At 49.9% G+C, this 22457-nt stretch overlaps 1 protein-coding gene across 1 annotated transcript in view; it reads right to left on the bottom strand.

The window, feature by feature from the left end:
* LOC102756700 (contactin-3) overlaps positions 1 to 22457 on the bottom strand; it is an 84542-nt gene that overhangs the window by 51580 nt on the left and 10505 nt on the right. Inside the window, exon 3 of the mRNA XM_006770638.2 lies at positions 13983 to 14158. Coding sequence (XP_006770701.1) covers positions 13983 to 14158 — 176 coding nt within the window. The remainder of the gene's footprint in view (positions 1 to 13982; positions 14159 to 22457) is intronic.

Here is a 22457-nt window from a genome sequence, read left to right as displayed (position 1 = left end):
ATGGGTGTCAGCCTTGCTGCTCTCCTACCCAATTCCTGTTCCAGTGGTTACATAACTTCACGCCGTGGAAGGGAGTCATCGCTGATTTTGGCCAGAATACGCAGAAAGGATGAAACAGTTCTAGAACAATCGCGTCTCCTCACCCTGAAAGGTAAGAACCTTTTTCCCCTAAGCACCAGTCAGTCCTGCCGGGCACAGGTGTGACCACGGCTCAGGATGCTGCGTTGGTGCTGCCTCTACAGGCTGTGAGGACGGGGCATTATCTGTGGGGCCTGACGTGGCCGGTTCACGGAGCACACGCATCCACACACATCTACACACATCCACACAGCAAGAAGTGGACGGTGTTGGCTTCAACATGCTTCCTATGGCTCTGCTCCTGGATTCTTAGTTGATGTCACCCAGGGTGTGGTCCAGGGCCCCGGCCTCGTTACCGCCTGGGAGTCTCATTGCAAATGCGGATATCCGTAGACCACCTGTGCATCAGGCTGCATCAGAAATATTTTTTATTATTTAAATTTTTTTTTTATTGATTTCAGAGAGGAAGGGAGAGGGAGAGAGATAAAGAAACATCAGTGATGAGAGAGAATCATTGATTGGCTGCCTCCTGAACGCCCTACACTGAGGATCAAGCCCCCAACCCGGGCATGTGCCCTGACCGGGAATCAAACCGTGACCTCCTGGTTCATAGGTCGACGCTCAACCACTGAGCCACGCTCCTTCTCCTGGAAACAAAGGTCTCCAGGGGCACCCGAGGTATGGGAGAACCCAGCGCACCCGCGTGAAAGGTGTATTTTCAAAGCCAGTTTGGTTTTAACAGGGCGATGGGAAAAGCCGGTGTTCTTAGACAAAACCCCGCCAGACCAAGAGAGCTGGGATTTCAAGACCCACAGAACCTTCTATTTCAAAGCCTCCCTGTGGAGCTGGGGGTGTGGCTGGGGAGCCCTAATAATCGCTTCCCCACACACCCTGGAGCCTTCCACTGGGACACAGCCACGCCCCAACTGGGCACTGAAGAGCTCTCCTCAGGTGACAAGGTCCTGAGCCTGGGAACAGATCACACCACCTCAGTGCAGGTATTTTAATTACGGTCGCAAACACTTTTTAAAACGCTTTTAATGACCTTGAAGAAAATGTCGCAGCGGCACCTTCAGCCAGGAAGCGGGGTGGGCGGCCTGCCCCTGTGTCTGTTACTAAAACTGCGGTGGGATTCTGTGCAAATGTCTCAGACCCTGGGAGATGCTGCCTCTTATGCAAATGCAGGTTCTCCTTCCCCCACCACCACCTGTGTCACTCACCTCCTGCAAAGTCCCTTCTCCTTAGGCTTCAGCTCCTTTTATCTGACTTAACCTCTTGCATTGGATGGGCGCTCCCTCCCCCTGGGAACCCCAGCATGTCTACTGTGATTGCTCTGCAATTAGCAGAGCAGTTGCTCAGTAATATTTGCCGAATTCCATGCACAAAGTGAGTCTAAAAGCTCCTGATCTTTGCACTCTGGGGTTTGGCTGAGTGTATCAGTCAGGGAGACCGTTTATAAATTTCATGGAACAGTTGCCTTTAAGACCTGTGATTTTAACGATGAATATTCTTTGTTGCATTATACCCTTGCTTTTATCTGTCACAGGAATATGAAAAGTAAAAACACACTAGCAAACCAAGGACTCTCCTAACACTACAGGAAACAGCACCAAATATGGCATCCTGACCCTTGTTTACAAATAGTTTATTACTGAAGGAGTCCCCTCAACAGCCCATTTGCAGAGGGGCAGGCTGGCTCACTGGGGGTGAAGGTGGAGGAGGAGGCCTATGGGCTGACATTCAAAGAGCACCTTGGTTACAAAAAAAGAAGCTAATTGGCTTTATTTTTCTTTAATGAAGTGGTCATTTCATACTGAAAAGGCTTATCAAAATAAGAGAGAAACATCAACGATTACTTATGAATTGTCGAAAAAAGTACTTACCTAATTCAAGTGACATGGAGATTTTTTTAAAAGCATTGAAATCACTTCCCATGCATGAGCCTCTACAGATACACAGCTTTTAACCGATTTTCAAAAGAAACCCGTGAGACAGGTCACGTGTGTCCTCCTTCCTCCCAATTTCACACGCGCAAAACCAAAGAGAACTGGGACTTCGCCCAAAGCCACGCTGCTCATGGGGAGTCAGCCCCGGGCTGGTGGCCTCCCACCCCCCACCACCCCCGATTCCTAACTTGGAGAGAGGAATATCACATCCAATGGACACTGAAGCCTCTCACTGCCTTCTGTCTGTAGAAAATTGGCCTTAGAAAAAATGCTGAAAAGGATTCTATTTGCCCAATTTGAAAGTCATATTTACCGAACATTATTCTTTCCCACATCCACTCAATTGTTGAACAAACCTTTTCAAGTGCCCCCAGGGCCGAGCGAGGAGATGTATTTGCGCCTCTGAAATTTGTCTGCGCCCCTAACCTGTCCGGCTTTGGTTCTGTTTTCCCAATGAGGAGGAAACGCCTGCTCAGGACTCCCTGGGGCTGATGCGGGGTCGAAGGGGATGGTCAGTGACACAGCTTTCCGATGGCGCACACAACACCCACCGTCAGTGCTCCCTTAGTCGCCAGTCTCTACAATCTGACAGCCATGTTTCTTCAGAGTCTTTACACAATGTTGCTCGGTGTGTTCACGGTTATTTGTTCATTTAGTGCCCACCCCCATCCTGGCTAGAAAGTGAGCTTCATCCCTGAATCCTGGGCACGGGGATTACGGACTCAGCGTATGAACAGGTGTCATCGCGTGGTTTCCACAGGAGACCTCAGCCCACGCTCCACACGAACCCACACAGAACCGTACGTTCCTGACCGTAGCGGAGGTCACTTCCTCGCGTGGCTGACTTCTGTTCTCTGCTGAGGAGCTCTTCAACAACTGACTTAAAGCTCACCAGGCAAAGATCGAAGAAAAACCCTCCCACTGAACATGAGTGCGGGATTTAAAGAAACGGGTGCATTTCTCCTGAACTTTAACCCTGGGTCAGGCTCACGACGTCACGCACAGTCATTTTAAAACTTTCATAAACAGAAGTATGTAATTTACAACTAATGGGGAATAATAAAAAGTTACGTTTTTAATAATGAGTTCCTGGAAATTTTTATGAAGGCTTTAAAAACACTTAGCCAAGAAAAAAATATCAGCCTAATAAAGTGATTTAAGAAAAAAAAAGCGTGCGTATATTATTGTGTCCTTTTCACACCATACCCTAAAATACACTGGAGTGTAGTAATAGAAGGATATAAATATTATGATCTCCTGCCTGTTGCCATGGAAACCTCACTATCAGTAAACCTTTGCATTTGCCTGTGTTTCTGGGGCTTAGCAAACAAACAGATTCATGCCACTTGTTTTCCGCACAAATTATGTCCAAGGGCCACAACAAGCAAAGAACAAGGTGCAAGTTATGCTACAGACACGCATCACCTACCGCACCAGGTGCCCTGTGGATCCATCAGCCCAGGACAGCCCCGCCCTGCGTGCCTTAAAGGGCTCTGGACAGAGGTTTCTCGGTTTAAATGTCTAAGGCACTACAATGTACACAAGTCAGAGAGCGAGCAGGGCACCGGTGCTGCTGCAGAGGGTAGGACGAAGGGAAAACGGGGCAGATCCAAGTACATCATTGTTAGAATAAATGTGGTAACTGCCCGAATGGGGTCTCACCCTTCCGACCTCCGCTTATGGAAAGTGCCAGAAACCATGAAGCTGGGGGGAGAATGGCGCCCACAGGCCCGTGTCTGGTGCACCTGCCACCATGATGATGGGCTGGGCTTCGCCCTCTCAGAACACATCTCCCAGCAGTACGTGTCCTGTAACTTGACTTTTAAAATACGTTTTTCTTGATTTCAGAGAGGAAGGGAGAAGGAGAGAGATATGGGAACCACAATGATGAGAGAATCATGGATCGGCTGCCTCCTGCACGCCCCCTACTGGGGATCAAGCCTGCAACCTGGGCATGTGCCCTGACGGGGAATCAAACTGTGACCTCCTGGTTCATAGGTCAATGCTCAACCACTGAGCCACACCGGCCGGGTGTAACTTGACTTTTTAAACAGGAAGGTTTCTCTATTCCTGTCCCGGTGAGAGTAAGATGAACCTCATCACACCTCCTGGTTGATGTTCACGCGAACACCCGTTTTATGCTGTGACCACTGCCATATGGGAGGCAGATGGACACAGACTTCTAACCAACACCACGGAGGAACCACATAACCACGAGACACTGGTCACGTCTCAGGGCACCCGTTAGAGGGGCCTGACATTGGACGTGGCCTGGGAAAGGAGAGATAGTGACACTGTAAATACTAACATAGTCACCCTATTCCCCAATGTGCCACTTATCACCTCGCCTATGGCTCCAGAAAACACACCAGGCGGGTGACCCTGATGAGTCTGCTGAGTGTAGGGTCCCTCACAGGCTCTGAGCTCAGATGCTACCTGCATACTGAGCAGCTCAGAAGGCGTCACCCCCCCCCCCAAACACACACACCTGAGCTTCCCCGGCTGTGACTCGGGGAGAACGTGCGGGTCATTGGGAGTGAAGGGGAACCGGGGCGTCACTCGCAGCCGTGGGAAGGACACTGATCACCGGCTGTGAGCACAGGCCCCCAGACCATAGAGAGTGTCCCCCGTGGCTGCTCCTGTTCACGAAGGGCCTTCACTTCTACTGGATGGCAGACCTCACAACTCGTTTTCTGCTTCTTTTGCAAAGCACTCCTTGTCTTCTGTTAAACAAATAATACCCACCCCTGTTCATCCACATCCCCCTCTGCCTGGACGCAGGAGAAGTCAGCCTCGCCCGGCAGCTGGACACGCTGTCTATGTCCGAGACGGGGCATTTAGAGGCTCTGTGTTTTGGTGGCGGCCAGCAGGGCACTTCCCAGCGGTTAGCACCAACACCCCCCACGTGCCTCTGATCCTTTTAAATGCTCTCCTATTTCTACCTGGCCTGCCTGGCTCAGTGGTTGCGTGTCAACCTATGAACCAGGAGGTCACAGTTCAATTCCCGGTGGTCAGCGCACATGCCTGGGTTTCGGGCTCCCTCCCCAGCAGGGGGCATACAGGAGGCAGCCAATCAATGATTCTCATCATGGATGTTCCTATCTCTCTCTCCCTCTTCCTTCCTCTCTGAAATTATATATATAAATGTCCTCCTACTTTCATCTGGGCTTGCGCTATTTTATATTAATTTCCTCCTGTAAGCCAATGCAAGTCTTTTCAGCAGCTATGGGGTATAAACCGTAAATATCGATGCATCGTGTAGTAAAATGAACATCGCGTCTTTGTGGTTTCTTGCTGGGCCTGCTCGGGGCCACTCCTTTGCCACTCACCTCGCCACAGGAAGGACGGAGCAAGAGGAAAGGGCGGAACAGCCAATTAATTAGGTTTCGATGAGGTTCTGAGTCTTAAGTAAATCACACCACTGCAGCAAAGAGTCTAAATCTGAATTATTTATGTACTCTCCTAGAGCCCCAATCTCTTTAATCATCTTTGCGCAATTAAGAAGAACACCAGCCATCATTTTTAATAGAGAGAATAAAAACCACCTTCGTGTATGATAATCCGCAAAGGAGCGAGGTTCCAGTGAAGATCCCAGGTCCTGCCCCCGAGGATTCTGATTGGGCAGGAGGGGCGGGTGGCGGGGGGGGGAGGGGCGTGAGCTGAGGGCCACGGACACTGAAATTTCAGACACAGGGGAGTCTACCTGATAGTCAGAAAACATTCAGATATCCTTTGTCCTTCATGAAAATGTAAGTCTGGGTGAACTGAAGTTATTTCCACTCTGACATTACCGAAACTTGGCATGAATCGGCCGCCCCCAAACGTCCAGGAGCCCAGCTGACTAGTCCCTGACTCAGGGAGCCCCAAATATTGACCCAGGACCCTAACCTTCAAGGAGCAGGTTTGGCACATTGTCATCAAGCAAGAGACGTGCATGAAAATTATGGCTCACCAGGCGATGGAATGGCACATTTCTCTAAAGAGCACATAGAAGGGCATCTCTTAATCTATATATATAAAAGGCTAATATGCAAAGTGTCCCCTCAGGAGTTCGACCAGGAGACCATAGTTCAATAGCACACTATGATGTGCGCTGACCACCAGGGGGCAGCGCGGAACGAAGGAAGGCCCCGACCGGCAGCCAGAAGGACCCGATCGGCCCTCAATGCCAGCCAGGCCTCGGGATCCCACCTGTGCACAAATTTTGTGCACCGGGCCTCTAGGTTTACAATAACGGGTTATAATCATAAGTTGTCATGTGATCATTTAGTAGAGAGAGGGTCAACCCTGCTGTGTCTATGGCTTCACCTCCTGAGAGTTAATGGCTCCAGCTTCCAAATGCAGGAGGCTTTTGGGAACTCATCCCGGGCGCTCATTCCATCTGCAGGGAAGCTTGGTAATTGCCTTGCAGCGATTAGAAATACATTTTACACATACGTGTTTCTGATATACAGCTTTAAAAAGTTTTCAAGGATTCCAGTTCCCCGACTATAGAAGAAAAAGCAGAAGCAAGCTTGCTCAGAAATACTAAGGAAAATCCCATACCCTTGGTGGACACGTGGATGGGGTGACCTTGGAGAGCAATGTGCTGACTTCCATCACTCTCCACCGAAGATCTGAATACACAGATCTCTTCTGAGGCCCTGTTTACCAAACAAAGAGGCTGGGGACGCCTCAACAGTCGTCATAGAAACCATTAGGAAGGACAGGGGTCATCTGGAGCCCTGGGCAGCACCCCCTGAGCTGTTATTAAAACACTGGCTCCTACCCAGCCGCATGGCTGAGCGTCGACCTAGGAACCAGGAGGTCACGGTTTGATTCCCAGTCAGGGCACATGCTGGGTTATGTGCTCGATCCCCATTGTGGGGCGTGCAGGAGGCAGCCAATCAATGATTCTCATCATTGATGTTTCTATCTCTCTCTCCCTCTCCCTTCATCTCTAAAATCAATAAAAATACTTTTTTAAAAAAACCACGCAGGCTCCTGCCCCCCCCCACCTCCCCCCACCCCCAGCGTGTCTGATGCACCAGCTCTGAGGTGGGGCCCGGAAGGTGCTTCTGTAGGAAGTTCCCAGGTGAAGCTGATGCTGCAGGTCTAGGAACCAGACTTGGAGTCTCTGGTCTATGCTGTGGACTATCTCACAGCCATGTGTGTGTGCGTGTGCGTGTGCATGTGCGTGTGTGTGTGCATGTGTGGGTGTGTGGAGTGGGGTGGGGGGAGTCAGAACCATAGGTTCCGACAGGAGAGAACCTGCAGTGTGTGGATGGGAATCCTCAGGTGCTGGACCGGCTGGCATCCCTGCTTTTCGGGGCCGGCACCTAAAACACCGCAGGAGGCGCAGGGGGGCTGGCTGCCCGGACACCCGGGATGTGGGACGGGAAGGAGGCCACCGTTCACTGTGCACAGAGCACTTTTTAAAAAATACGTTTTTATTGATTTCAGAGAGGAAGGGAGAGGGGGAGAGAGAGAGAAACATCAATGATGAGAGAGAATCATGGATAGGCTGCCTCCTGCACACCCCACACGGGGGATGGAGCCCGCAGCCTGGGCATGTGCCCTGACCGGGAATCGAAACATGACCTCCTGGCCCATAGGTTGACGCTCAACCACTGAACCACGCGAACCAGCCACAGAGCATTTTTTAAATGAAGTTCTAACTGTTGAAAAGAAAGCAAGGTGAGACGATTCCACTTTAATTGCTTGACTCACAAAACCGGTGTGGTGTTCCCTGCCCGGGGCATCTACCCAAAGGCTCTGCAGGGTCTTCCATGTGGGACCTGAAGAGCCGAAGCCAGCTGTGCCCACAGCGTCCTGGCAACACGGCAGGGTTCTCTTGCCGGGGGAGACAGATGTGAAAATGATGTATTGGTTGGGAGCCGAGGCGTTTTGTCTGGACACCAGGGCCATCACGGCAGCACCAAGCCGAGGGGCAGGGGGAGGATCGCCGTTCACTGGCTGCGGGGCCCTGCCGGGCGAGGGCCTGGCACTCCCAGCCCCCGGGGTGGGCGGTAAACTGTCTAACACAGCCGGGTGGTTCGGCGTCTCTTCAACCCGCACGCCAATACCTGGCAGGAAGTCTCGCTGGAGCAAATTTGCATTTTTGATGAAAAAACACAAACTTTCTCTATTTCCTGGTTGTGACTTGGCTCCAGCGTTTCTGGCAGATGAACACGTGGTGTTCATTTCCTCCGACTGAGAGTTTAAAATGCTGCATTTACGCTGAAATAGCAAGTCACTAAGAGGACACGCTCAGAGGAAAATGAAGTCCATTTCCACAAACTTTATATTTAAAGCGAATAAAATAATTCTGAAGACCAACAAACACCAAGCTTAGGAAACTTGTTCAAGAACACATTCTGCCTGGCTCAGAAGGATAGGTAATACATGACACACAAATGAGGAGAATCTGAGCAATTAACAAAGTTGAAGCAGGGGAAAACCTCTAATAGAGTCGGGCACCGTTAGAAAGTCCTACTTACTTATATTCAGGTCATAAACTTCGTTCTGACTCTCTAACTATTTTTAAGAAAAGAGACACTTGGTTGGATAAATAATTCTGTGTCCAGAAAGTGCATGTGTTTTTTCATTCCGCAGGTGGAACGCAGCCACACCCGATCCCAACATCCAAACAGGGATCCCTACAGGTTCCCACAGCGACTCTGTGGGTAAGAGGCAGCTCCTCACCCACCTGCCGGGCACAGGGAGGGTCCTGCTATCCGGCAGCACCCAACAGCTCCTCTGTGCAGGCTGTCAAGCTCACTCCGGGTCGGCCATATACCTTAGCCTCTTCATCAAGACAATCTGAACGCAAAAACAGGCATCAACTAGCAGGGAAAACAGGTGTAAGTGAACGTGTCCCAGACACAGCGGGACAAATGGTCCCCCGTGCTGACTCCATCTAAAAATAATTCTGTGGAGACAGAGAGGGAGGGAGCAGCTGCTAATGTGGTGAGCTCCAGGGACACAGCCCTCTGCTGGAGTGATACATTCCTTCTCCTTTTCTTATATTTTTAATATATTTTTATTGATTTCAGAGAGGAAGGGAGAGAGGGAGAGAAGGAGGGAGAGATAGAGAGAGAGAGAGAAACATCAATGATGAGAGAGAATCATTGATCGGCTGCCTCCTGCATGCCCCCTACTGAGGATGGAGCCCGCAACCCGGGCATGTGCCCTGACCAGGAATCGTTCTGTGACCTCCTGGTTCATAGGTGGACACTCAACCACTCTACCTTCTCCATTTCTAATCGGCAGCAGAAATTCCAACATGTCAGAGCCATCGGTGAGGCCAGGAGCTCACGCTTCCTGCGTGCCCGGGGCTCATGGGGCAGGCAGTTGGCAGACTCTGTCTGTCTGAGGCCGCCCCACCCCACCATCTGCTTTAGTCCGGCCTCGGAGCTACGAATGGTTTCTCCATTTAGCTGAAAACCATCAAAAGAAGAATCCTGCTTTCATGACACGGGAAAATTACCCGAAACAAAACGTCCAGTGCCCACAGATACAGTTTTATGGAGCACGGCCACGCCCACTCGTCTCCACATTGTCCACGGCTGCTCGCCTGCTCAAGGGGGGGCGAGTCCTGGAGGCAGAGGCCATGTGGCCTGGGGAGGAGCCAGACGCATGAGCTGACAGGTTGCGTGACCCATTTCCAGGACCTTCCAGAAAAGTCCCAGCAAGGGGCACGGAGAGGAGGTCAGTGGTCCCCAAAGGTAAGGAACAGGGACAGTGGACCCCAAAGGGGCAGCTGCAGACATTTCTGATCTGTGCCCTAGCTGCCCCTGTGAGCCCCCACAGACACGAATACCAAATGGTGTGCCTGTAACGGGTGCAATGAAGGGGAAAACGGGCCTGGCTGGTTCCCCACCCACAGCCGTGCAGGCCCGGCAGGGCCCGGCTCTCCCTCTCTCTCCAGGTCTGTTTGCCTCTGGCTGCAGAGCCCAGTCTCCACCGAGGACCTTTCATTCCGACAGCTGACCGTGTGCCGATAAGGACGCCACCATCTGCCTCGTGTGCACATCAGCCCAAGTCTCTCTCAGCGTCACCGAGTGCCTGCTCCTCACCATCTGCACGGACTCGACTCCTCGGGGTGCCTCCTCCTCACCTGGGCCTGTGTCAGGGTCTTGTAGCGAGTTCCCTTCATGGGGCTCACTCCCTTTTCTCCACGGAGCCCCTGCCACCCGCATGCCCTCCCAGACCCAGAGGGCCTCCCTGTCATTCTCACTCTTTCATCCGCCTCACCTCCAATCTGTGCCCCAGTCTGGGACGTCTATCCATAAGCACCTCCTCCCTCCCTTCCCTCTTCATTTCCCAGCCCCGTCATCAGCACATTCCATCTAACGGCCCGGACACTCACCCAAGTGCAACTCACTCTGCTGCTCTGCGTGTCTACCCCCCCTGCTTGTCCACCCCGGCGGCTTCCACTGGCCTCATGTCTCAGTGAGCCGTGTGAGGTCTCGGTCATTTCCCAGCCGCGTCTCCCTCCACAAACCTTTGCAAATCTAGGCTCCTACCACCCAACTTCTCTCAGGCCTTGAATGTCCTGTGCCTCCTGCTTTCCCACTTTAGCACATGCTGTTCCCAGGGCTGAAATGCCCTTCATATATCAGGGAGAGTGGGAGGGAAATAGAGGAGGGAGGGAGAGAAAGAAAGAGAAAGAGGGAGAGAGAAAGGGAGAGGGAGTGGGAGGAAATGAGGGAGCATGGGGAGAGCAGGGCAGTCACAGGGCGAAGGGAGGCCGGGAGTGGGCTGGATGGGTAGGATTACAGGGGCTTGTACATGGAATTATAAGCCCCCTTTTAAACATAATCTTGCATAATGGGCTCAATGCTGAGGACGTCCGGGCCTCATCAGACAAGAGGATTTTGATTGCCGACACCATCAAAACATGGTGTTAGGAAAAGCGTGATGACAATATTAACAACAACCACATTCACAGTCAGGAAAGACAGACGGTAATGAAGCTCTCAGGTGCACTAACAGACATGCTTATTTTGAGGGGAAAACCCAGAATATGCTAATTCCACGTCTAATCATCAACGCCTATCCCAAGGGGAGTCGGAGGTCCTGGTGGGTGGCTGTCTTGGAGGAAAAGTCATTTAAAGGTCACGGGTTGAGAGGGACTTTTCATGAACAAGTTGTGTATTGGATAACCTGGAGCTGAAGATAGATTTTTAGGAAACTTTTCAGCCTATGCAATTAAAATGAATTTAATAATCTGAAAGGTAGTTATTCTAAAACTTTTGAAGTTGATAATCAAGAAATTATAATCAAGCCCTGGCCGGTACGGCTCAGTTGGTTGAGCATCAATCTATGAACCAGGAGGCCACAGTTTGATTCCCCGTCAGGGCACATGCCCGGATTGCAGGCTTGATCCCCAGTAGGGGATGTGCAGAAGGCAGCCAACCAATATTTTTTGCTCTCACATCGATGTTTCTCTGGCTCTCGCCCTTCCTCTCTCTAAAATCAATAAAAATATTTTAAAAAAGGATTCATATTCAAAATGCTAGGAATGAAGAAGTGTGATGCAAACGACCTATCTGTTGACTTTCGGCCGTCATCTGTCAGTGTGGCTGAGCAGAAAGCCAAGAGCTGAGGGGGCGAGGGACAGTCGGCACAGCTTGCAGGTACAAACAAGAACACAGAATAGTGTTTGCCGCAGGAAATTTCTATCGGGTACTTTAACAAATCAAATAACTTAAGTGATGATATATTCTATTTCATAAAACACTGTCCTTTGAGATTTTGGAATTAATGTCCTGAGGTATAATTTATACCAGACAGAATTTTTTTCCAAAAAAGATGTACTAGGCCCTGGAGTAGCATATTCTTTGCTTTATCCCGGAAGGACTAGGGCAGACAATTCACAGAAGAAAAAAATAAAACAAGGGATGCTTTAGCACATCTCTTGCAAATCCAATCATCCTAAAACCGACAAACAAGAGGCCTCTCCATCAAATGCAGAATTAGGGGAAGATGTGCAGTGAATGATGTGCTTCTAAGAGCCATTTTTATTTTCTGAGAACACGACGGCAAGTCGAGCAAAAATAAGAGGGCGGGCGAAGAGAGGGAGAAATCATCTCACGAAAGAGATCATGACTGTGAAAATCACAGGATTTCAGGAATGATTTTAAAGACATTTTCCAACATTTGCAAAATAGAATCCTGGGGGCATAATGGATGCGCATTAAAGCCAGGGCTCAATTAAAGAGGTGCTCCCATGGAAGGAGAAATTGCAGGGTATTTTTAGCGAGCTCCCTATAGTGAGAGAACACAGCGGCCTAAGAATGATGGTACCTGGTCCCCTGTGGAACCGCCCCCCGCCACACACACACACACATGCTGCTGGCGCCTCTGAACTGAGTGCATTCCCAGCCACACACAGGCCTCTGGTTTATCTTTAACCACCGCCTGGAGCTGCCCTCCTCCCGGGCGAGGTTTCGCTCACGGGGACGCCGCAGGGTTCTGCTGCAAAGACACCACTTTCAGGCTTTGGGAGAAGGGTTGCAACAATATCCCCAAAGAGCAGCAATGAAGAAACAGGCCCACAGGGACCAGAGATGGGGAGTCACACAGAAAAACAGGCAGAGGACGTCCAAGCAAGAACTTTCCGGGGCTTCCCGGAGACACCACGGGTCTATCCGGGAAGCCTCCCCCCTACTCCCAGGACATCGCCGGGGAACAGAGGAAGGCCTGGTGGAGCTATCTCAATCAAGCGTTAAAAAAAGTACCCTGTGAACTTGTCCTCCGTCCTGACTCACACACCCCTGCTCTCCACAGAGTCCTGTCGGCACATGATCTCTGTATAGACTGGGGACCTGAGACCCAATTTAGTTTTGTGGGTTTTTTAAAAAAATATATTTTTATTGATTCAGAGAAGAAGAGAGAGGGAGAGAGAGAGAGAAATATCAATGATGAGAGAGAATCAGTGATTGGCTGTCTCCTGCACACCCCCTACTGGGGATGGAGCCCGCAACCCGGGCAAGTGCCCTTGACCAGGAATCGAACTGTGACCTCCTGGTTCACAGGTTGATGCTCAACCTCTGAGCCACGCCGGTCGGGTGACACAAGGCGTCTTTAAACAGAAACCCCGTACAGCAAGGCTGCTGAGACTGTCCCGGCCTGCTGGCTGCTTGTCCCTCGGAGTGAGGCTGGGGAGGGAGCAGCGATACTCCAGAGCATGGCCACGGTGACCTGAAAACCAACGGCACCGGGAGGCCACATCGGCCGGTGAGATAACACACACGGGCGTCTGTACAGTGGCTGACTTAGCCTCACCCACTCCTCTTCCCATAGGGGAGAGGTGAGGTTCATCGCCACGGCGAGCAGGTATGAGGAAGCAAGACTAAGCATGCGCCTGCGGCACAGCCCAGAGCGGGGACCGCCAGAGGGAGTAGCGAGCGAGGATGGGTCTCGGGGACCACACCTCACTGCCCTTTGCCCAAAGCAAAGACCCCTGACCTGCAGCCCTGGGCCTGCTCCCAACGCAAGTCTCCGCCCTGCCAGGCGTCCTGTACAAACACACAACCAATGCACAGGAAGGGGGACCAGCGAGAAGAAACAAAGTGGACGGTGTTCGAAGGTCGTATGGGGAAGATCAAGACTAAATCCGGTCACCCGGCCAGTGTGGATCAGTGGTTAAGTGTTGAACTATGAACCAAGAGGTCACAGTTCGATTCCCGGTGGGGGCACATTCCTACGTTGTGGGTTCGATCCCCAGTGAGGGGGCGTGCAGGAGGCAACCGATCACTGATTCTCTCTCATCACTGATGTTTCTCTCTCTCTCTCCCTCTCTCTTCTTCTCTGAAATCAATAAAAATATATTTAAAAAGCCTCCATTTATATTGAATCAATCCACTTACTACATGAATGAAACCATGTGCTGTTCCTGAACCTCTTGGACGGCACCCATGCGGCTATGTGCTGTGAGATGTTGGGCCTGCAGGTGTGCGGGCCAGAACTTACAGGCAAACTGCAGCTTTGCTTCTCTGCTGACGATGGTTCCGAGCGGATTTGTAGCGAAACACTGATAACTCCCCGAGTCCCGATCCCTGTGGGGGTTAATGACCACCAGGTCTCCTCCGTTCAGCTCGTAACGAGACTCCACGGCCAGGTTAATATCGCTTCCGTTCAGCTGCCATCTGGAGAAAAGGCAAGGATTTTTCCTCTTAGGCTATATAGATAGCCTAAGAGAATATTGAACATATACATTAAATCAGCATTATAAAGCCCACGTAAACACCACCTCTCCTACAGACCACAGGTAACGCGCACGTATGGTCGCACTGATTCATAACTGCGACTCGTACACGCCCGAGGTCTTCAGCAGCAACCAAAGGCTGATGAACATAGAAACCAGGGCAACACAGCATCTGAAGTTAGACTCCTCGGGATTTCCTGAAAAGTGAGAACGACCCACGTGCTCACCGGGGAAATCAGGCTCGGCCTGCGCCGGCCCAGAGAGGTAGAACGTCGAGGTAATTGCCTCGCACGCGGCAGGCGATCTCACGCTGGCCAGGCACGGGGAAGGGCACATTTCTGTGATTTATCCAGACCGACTGGGCACATTTAATCCACTAATTGGGTAAGTGCTCAGCTATCCATTTCCATCTGTCTGGGTAAATACCCGTCCCCAAAGCATGCGCTGTCTGCTAAGCCATCACGGTGCTATTTGCTGAAGAGTACACGGCGGTAAAAATCCCCAAATGTCACCGCGGGGCTCCAACCAGAACAGGCACAGGCCCCAGGGCCATATTTACCAACAGGAAGCCAGAGGGGAAAAAGGGAAGAGAAAGAAGCTGGCTGTTAAACAAGGGTTTGCAACAGGAACACTAGGTGTTTTAAACAGTGAGTACACCTGACACATTGAGGTAGATGTCACCTTCAGTTTTTAAAAAATATATGTTTTTATTGATTTCAGAGAAGTCGGGAGAGAGAGAGAGAAAAAAAATCACTGATGAGAGAGAATGAGTGATCAGCTGCCTCCTGCACGCCCCCTACTGGGGATCTAACCCATAACCTGGGCATGTGCCCTGACTGGGAATAGAGCCATGAACTTCACGGTTCATAGGTCTATGCTCAACCACTGAGCCACATCGGCTGGGCTATTTCATTTTTTCCATCACTATTTATCTCCTCTATGCCCTCTTCCACCTCCACCCAGCTCAATACTTCCCCACAATCACCACACTGGTGTCCAGGTCCATGAATTCTCTTTGTTTTTTCTTTTTGCTCAATTCCTCCACCCCATCACGGCTGTCAGCCTGCTCTCTAGGAGTCTGTCTCTGTTTTGCTTGGTAGTTCAGTTTGTTCCTCAGATTCCACATACTAGTATGTGTGAAATCGTGATGCTCGTCTTTCTCGACTGGCTTTTCTCACTTAGCCTAATGCTCTCCAGGTCCATCCATGCTATTGCAAAGGGTAAAATGTCCTTCCTTTTTACAGCAGAGGGGTACTCCACTGTGTCAATGCGCTCTATGTTTGCTGCAACATTATTTACAATAGCCCAGATTCGGAAGCAGCTAATTGCCCATCAGTAGATGAGTGGATAAAAAATAGTTCACCTTTAACAACTCACCCATGTCCCACCATCCCCAGAACACATCCACTGTGTAGACTGAGCCGTCCATGTTCCCGAAGACTTGATTCTAGCAGTAAAGCCACACGACCGCCTATTCTCTAAATGCTAGCACATTAAAACAAGTATTTCCATGATGATGTTCTCTTTATGGTAATTTTGAGGAAATGGGTGGCATAATGCTCTTTTCCTAGATGGGGATTTCAATAAAGCAGCTCAGTGAGTGGGCAACTGTGCCCTGTGTATTAATTGGCCAGAACGGAAGTGATACCCATTTTAATTCTAGCTGGAATCCTTTATTCATGTCATGGACCATCTAAATTTGTCTCATTAATATATAGAACATTTGCCCTAGCCGGTTTGACTCAGTGGCTAGAGCGTCGGCCTGCGGACTGAAGGGTACCAGGTTCGATTCTGGTCAAGGGCACGTACCTTGCTTGTGGGCACATCCCCAGTGGGGGGTGTGCAGGAGGCAGCTGATGGATGTTTCTCTCTCATCGATGTTTCTAACTCTGTCCCTCTCCCTTCCTCTCTATAAAAAAATCAATAAAATATGCTAAAAAATATATAGAACATTTAACCTGGACATGTTATGCACTGTAAAAACATACAAAAAGATGAAATGCGAACTTTATCCCAAGTGGATGTGCAGAAGTTAAATGGAACATTATACAACTGCGAAAATGTGAGAACTTTCATAAACATGAAAAAGCCTCACAAACTACTAGTGGGGTTAATAAAAATCAAATTAAAATAAGCAGTTTGATACTGTTTATATAAAATTTTAAAACACATCAAGTCTTATTAGGACTGTTCTAAAGATATTTTTAATGTACGAAAATGATACACCTCAACCTAAGTTATTTTAAAGCTCTCATGGAGAGAAAGTACAATGTATTTAAGGGCGAATGCTGGGAAATTTAGCGTTTTTGGTTTTATTTCTTAAACTGAGCTGTAGATATAAAAAGATTCATCATTATTCTTGCTTATATGTCTACATCATATTCTATATTTGAAATAGTGTGCAATGAAACTTGAATGATGGAGACTATAGGAAATGAATAAATTCATAAGTTTAGTCCCTAGTGCTCAAAAAATTTATCATTTGCTCCCTTTTAAAATCAAGAATTTCTTGAGTTCTCTTTCTTTATTCACATACAAGTCTCCTAGGTCTAAAGCAACATTTCTCCTGAGAGACCAAATTAAACGTAAGAGAAAAAATCCAGGCCCCAACTCTTTTCTTTTGAACTTAAAAAGAACAAAATCACAAAAAAGGGAAAGGAAAAGCTGCAACCTCGTTTGCAGAAGAATCTGCTATATTCTCCTCTGTTTATAATAGAGTAACTCTCGCATGATCCTTCCCAGGGCAAGTCCATATTTGCATGAACATTTTGGGCCATTTTCTTCTATTTTAACTTTAATTCTGTCCTTATTGTTTGGAAGTCAAACCATAAACATGAACTAACCCTCTCATCTTCTTCCTCCCCGAATCCTAGAACTATAGAAACTCAGAAAACGAAATGAAACAACGGAAAACTGTCCATCTACATTCTGTCCAAATACTCTGCATGCTTGATGCGCAGTGTGGTCTGAGGAACAGCATCACCACCACCCTCATCATCACCGCCATCATCCTCAGCATCACCACCACCACCATCACCACCATCACTGCCAGCATCCTCAGCATCACCACCACCACCATCACCACCATCACTGCCAGCATCCTCAGCATCACCACCACCACCATCACCACCATCACTGCCAGCATCCTCAGCATCACCACCACCACCATCACCACCATCACTGCCAGCATCCTCAGCATCACCACCACCACCATCACCACCATCACTGCCAGCATCCTCAGCATCACCACCACCACCATCACCACCATCACTGCCAGCATCCTCAGCATCACCACCACCACCATCACCACCATCACTGCCAGCATCCTCAGCATCACCACCACCACCATCACCACCATCACTGCCAGCATCCTCAGCATCACCACCACCACCATCACCACCATCACTGCCAGCATCCTCAGCATCACCACCACCACCATCACCACCATCACTGCCAGCATCCTCAGCATCACCACCACCACCATCACCACCATCACTGCCAGCATCCTCAGCATCACCACCACCACCATCACCACCATCACTGCCAGCATCCTCAGCATCACCACCACCACCATCACCACCATCACTGCCAGCATCCTCAGCATCACCACCACCACCATCACCACCATCACTGCCAGCATCCTCAGCATCACCACCACCACCATCACCACCATCACTGCCAGCATCCTCAGCATCACCACCACCACCATCACCACCATCACTGCCAGCATCCTCAGCATCACCACCACCACCATCACCACCATCACTGCCAGCATCCTCAGCATCACCACCACCACCATCACCACCATCACTGCCAGCATCCTCAGCATCACCACCACCACCATCACCACCATCACTGCCAGCATCCTCAGCATCACCATCACCCCCACCATCATCATCACTGCCATCATCCTCAGCATTACCATCACCACCATCACCACCACCACCATCAGTATCACCATCCTCAGCACTGTCACCATCACCACCATCATCATCATCATCATCATCACTACCATCACCACCATCATCACCATCGCTACCATCATCACCACCATCACCATCAGCATCTGGGCACCTGTTGGACATGCAGAATCTCGGGCTCTATCTTACATCTCCGGAGTCAGAGTTGGCATCCTAAGGGGAACTGAAGGTGTTTACTGTTAAGCACACTCCGGTTGGAGAAGTTCTGGTCGACCTTATACCCAAGGAGCAACCATGGGCAGCCTCTGGGAGACACAGCAAGTAAGGGCTCCTGCTTTTGATTTGGCCTCGTTCATGTTCAACAACTGTACTTACAAAGCCCTCCTCGCTCCCTCCCACCCCTTCTTGAGAAAAACACCGAGTTCCTGTATGTTAGGCAATCCTCTAGTTTCTGAGGATGTGGTGAGATGGGTCCCTGCCTTCGTGAAGCTTCATGTTGGTGGATTTCCTCCTGTTTCCTTCCTTGACCTCTGTTAGGCCCCAGGCCCCGGCCACTCCTGCCAGGTAACAGCCTAATGAACCCAAAGAGGATCCAGAACCAAACGCTCCCTGCAGCTGTGTGACCACGCACAAATCACTCACCTTCCCTAGACCTAAGTTTTTATCACAGGGTTGCTCTATAACTTCATTTATGTAGATAATGGATGCAAAGCTCGTAGCTCAAGGAGCCACTCAGCCAATGGGATGGCGCCCTCACAGGCTGCCAGAGATCTTCCCACCTCATTTTTCTTTCTCTCCCCGCTTCCCCCAAACATTTGTTGGTTATATTTTCCCTCCTTCACTCAGTGCTTCTGGCCCCTCCTCCCAGGTGCACAACTGTGTCTGCATGTATGGACTGTCTGACGTGCACCTGCCTGAGAAGCCAGCGGAACTGGAACAAGAATCATGGTGGCTTCACCTTTGCAGAGTAGATCTGCGGGGACATCACAAGGGGGCGGGCTGCAACGTAACCTGTGAGTGGTGTGCAGTGGGAAAATTGCTCTGAGCTCAAGTCAGGAAAGATGGAGCTGATTTCACCGTTTTGAATGGAGTCTTCTCATGACAAAGGGTACCTGTGTTTTTGTTCCCTACAAAGTTCAGCTTGCATGGGGAGAAGAAAGAGATTTTAGCTCTCAAGTTAGAATGTTTGTGGCAAGCCCTGGCCCATGTGGCTAAGAGGTTGGAGCATCAGAGCATGAACCTGAAGGTTGCAGGTTCAATTCCCAGTCAAGGGCATGCACCTGGGTTGCAGGTTCCATCCCTGACCCTGGTTGGGGTGCATGCAGAAGGCAAGTGATCAATGTGTCTCTCTCACATTGATGTTTCTTTCTCTCTCCTTCTCTCCTTCTCTCTCTCTCTCTCCCCCACTCTGTAAAAAAACCAATGGGAAAAGAAATAGAATGTTTGTGGCCAGACTCAGCATTTGAAAGCTGCATTCCTGTGTCTAGCTGTTCAATGATAAAGACACAGTGGCTATGTGGAAAATCCTATATAATAAACGGCTAATACGCAAATTGTCCCCTCAGGAGTTCGACCGACCAGGAGTTTGACCACTCGTTATGATGTGTGCTGACCATCAGGGGTGGCATGGAACAAAGGAAGGCCCCGGCCGGCAGCTGGGAGAAGGAAGGCCCTGATTGGCCCTGACCGCCAGCCAGGCCTAGGGACCCTACCCTTGCATGAATTCCGTGCACTGGGCCTCTAGTTGTAAGATAAATAAGAATTGGAAGAAGTACTTCTTCCTCCCTCTGCACTAGCTGGAGAGAGTTAGGGGCCGTGGAGTATGTGGGTGAAAACTTTATCTCAGTAATTGTCTCCAATCTAAAAACCATCACCCTGAAGTCCTGACGAAGAACCAAAATGGAAACGTTTGCTCCGTTTGCATAAGTATTTCTTACTTCCGTCAGCTCGGTCTTCCTCCTGCGGACACAGTCCCTGTCATTTCACTACAGAAAAGGCAGCAATGGCTCCTTTAAGTGTGCTCCTGCCGCAGCAGAGGACGAGGCGTTTCTTTCAGCGGGCCCTCCGGAGCGCGGGAGCACTGGGAGGCCTCAGGAATGCTCATTTTGCCTCCACAAAGCCGCACAATTATTTCCCACCTTCCCACACAAGTCCTCGTTAATGGAACCCATCCCCAGGTGACATAAAATATCTTATTAAATATTGATTGTTTTTCCTCTTGCTGAAAGTATGCGAATTCAAAAGGGCTGTCTTTATTTAAGCTCTGAAATATGGAAGAAATCGCTGGGCCTGCGATTTATCCTGAGAAAATAGTTTTCATTCCCTAATGCAAAACAGTCCTATTTCAGTCTGATCTGTAAATGGTTCTGATATTTTCATCTGTGTGGGAAAAAACCCAAGCTTACACTCACACTCCTTCTTTCAGAGTCTATGCCCCAAAAATGTACACATTAGACTAATTTTTTTTTGCAGGAAATTGTCCTCCATCTGTTCAGAGTTGATGAACTCAAACACACAGGAGTAAAGGTGACAGGTGAGTGGCACATTCCGGTCACAAATCTGGAAGCTTTTAGAGACGATGCCTTTTAGTTTTGCACATTCACAATCTTTGTAAAAGTCGCGAAGTCTACGTTCTGAAGCTCATGAGGAACTCTACAGTCTTAAGTGAATTCTTTCCGAAATGCGGACATCGTTTTAAACTTCACAGATAGAACATTCCATTCCGAAAGGCTGAAGGCAAGGATGGTGCATAGGGGGCCGCCCCATGGCTGCTAGGGGGCCACACCCCGGCATTCCCGTTGGGGAGACATTTACTTCTGCTCTGGACACAGAGGGACCTAGTGACGTCAGCTCCATGGGAAGGTCACAGGTAAGGAGCAAATCTGCATCTTCCTTCGTCGTAACCCTCCCGAGTGATCTCCTCCCTGGCTGTCAGCCTTCGGTGTTCAGACCCTCATTCTACATGAACTGGGATTTTCTGTGGAACCCACAAGGGAGACATGGCTCCTGGTTCATCCTTCGCAAACTCACTGCTCCTCAGTCAGCGCACTCCCGGGCCCGAACCACCGAGTGGAGGTTTTGTGTGTGTGTGTGTGCGTGTGTGTGTGTGTGTGTGTGTGTGTGTGTGTCTGTTTGTTTCTGGGCTGATAGCCTGAGGCAGGGGTAGGACGGAGGAAGGTAGGGGTGCTGGAGGGAGACGTCTACTTTTGCTGCTGCCCCCAGTGAGGCAGCAGGGATTTGATTGATCCACTTCTAAATCTCAGCTATATCGTCTACACCACCGGATACTCCAGTACCAACCACACTGGCCCGGGGCTGGGCAGGTGGAGTGAGTGAGGAAGTGGGGAGCCTACCCACAGAGGGGCGGTGTCTGTGGGGAATTTTCACCCAAACAACTCGGGGATAGTATACTTAAAACATCATTCATGCCCTTGAACCAACAGGTTTAGAAACTTGAATGTAAAGCATAAGGTGTCTGCCCAGCTGGCGTGGCTCAGTGGTGGAGCATTGATCTATGAACCTATGAACCAGGAGGTCAAGGTTCCATTCCCCATCAGGGCACATGCTGGGGTCTCAGGCTTGATCCCCAGTAGGGGGCGTGCAGGAGGCAGCCGATCAATGATTCTCTCTCATGGTTGATGTTTCTATCTCCCTCTCCCTTCCTCTCTGAAACCAATAAAAATATATTTTAAAAATAAATTGAAATAAAAGCATAAGGTGCCTGACGTAGGAGACATTTCAACTGGTAGACCTCGCTCCTAAATGACAAGCACACACCGTGGCTGAGGGTGTGAGTCGCCGCCTTCCAAACACAAATGCATGTCTTCATGAGCTAAACCATACGAAAGCCTGACTTCTCAGGGTGGGAAGCTGCTTTAAAAGCACAGAGGCTCCTGAAGGGCGAGCTGCTTTAAAAGCACAGAGGCTCCCCTGAAGGGCGGCTGCTTGAGTCCCCTCTGATTCCTGCCAAAGCCATGAGTGGGGGCTGCTCACAGGTGCTTCCTGAGGGAGTGCCTCAATCCCACCCTCCAACCCAGCCCTAACCAGCCCCACTGAGCCGCTGGCCATCACATCTCCGAGATGAGGAGTTAATGCACAATCATCTTCATTTACTTCACTGGTCACTATTGATTTACCACGCTAGTTATCATCACATAGGGCGCCTCTTACACAAAACCACCCAGGGACAAAACAACACTAAATGGCGATAGACCTTGTTGCCAGTGTAACTGAAAGGCACCAAGTTCCAAATCCCATGCTCTGCTAGAACCTGAGGACAAGGTTAGGGAAGGTCACTTTTTTTTTTCTTATCCCTACCCA

Source organism: Myotis davidii, unplaced genomic scaffold (assembly GCF_000327345.1).
Source record: "Myotis davidii unplaced genomic scaffold, ASM32734v1 scaffold663, whole genome shotgun sequence".
In the NCBI taxonomy this organism is placed as follows: domain Eukaryota; kingdom Metazoa; phylum Chordata; class Mammalia; order Chiroptera; family Vespertilionidae; genus Myotis; species Myotis davidii.
Note: the sequence above shows the minus strand (reverse complement) of the source record. Positions and strands in the feature narration are given on the sequence as shown.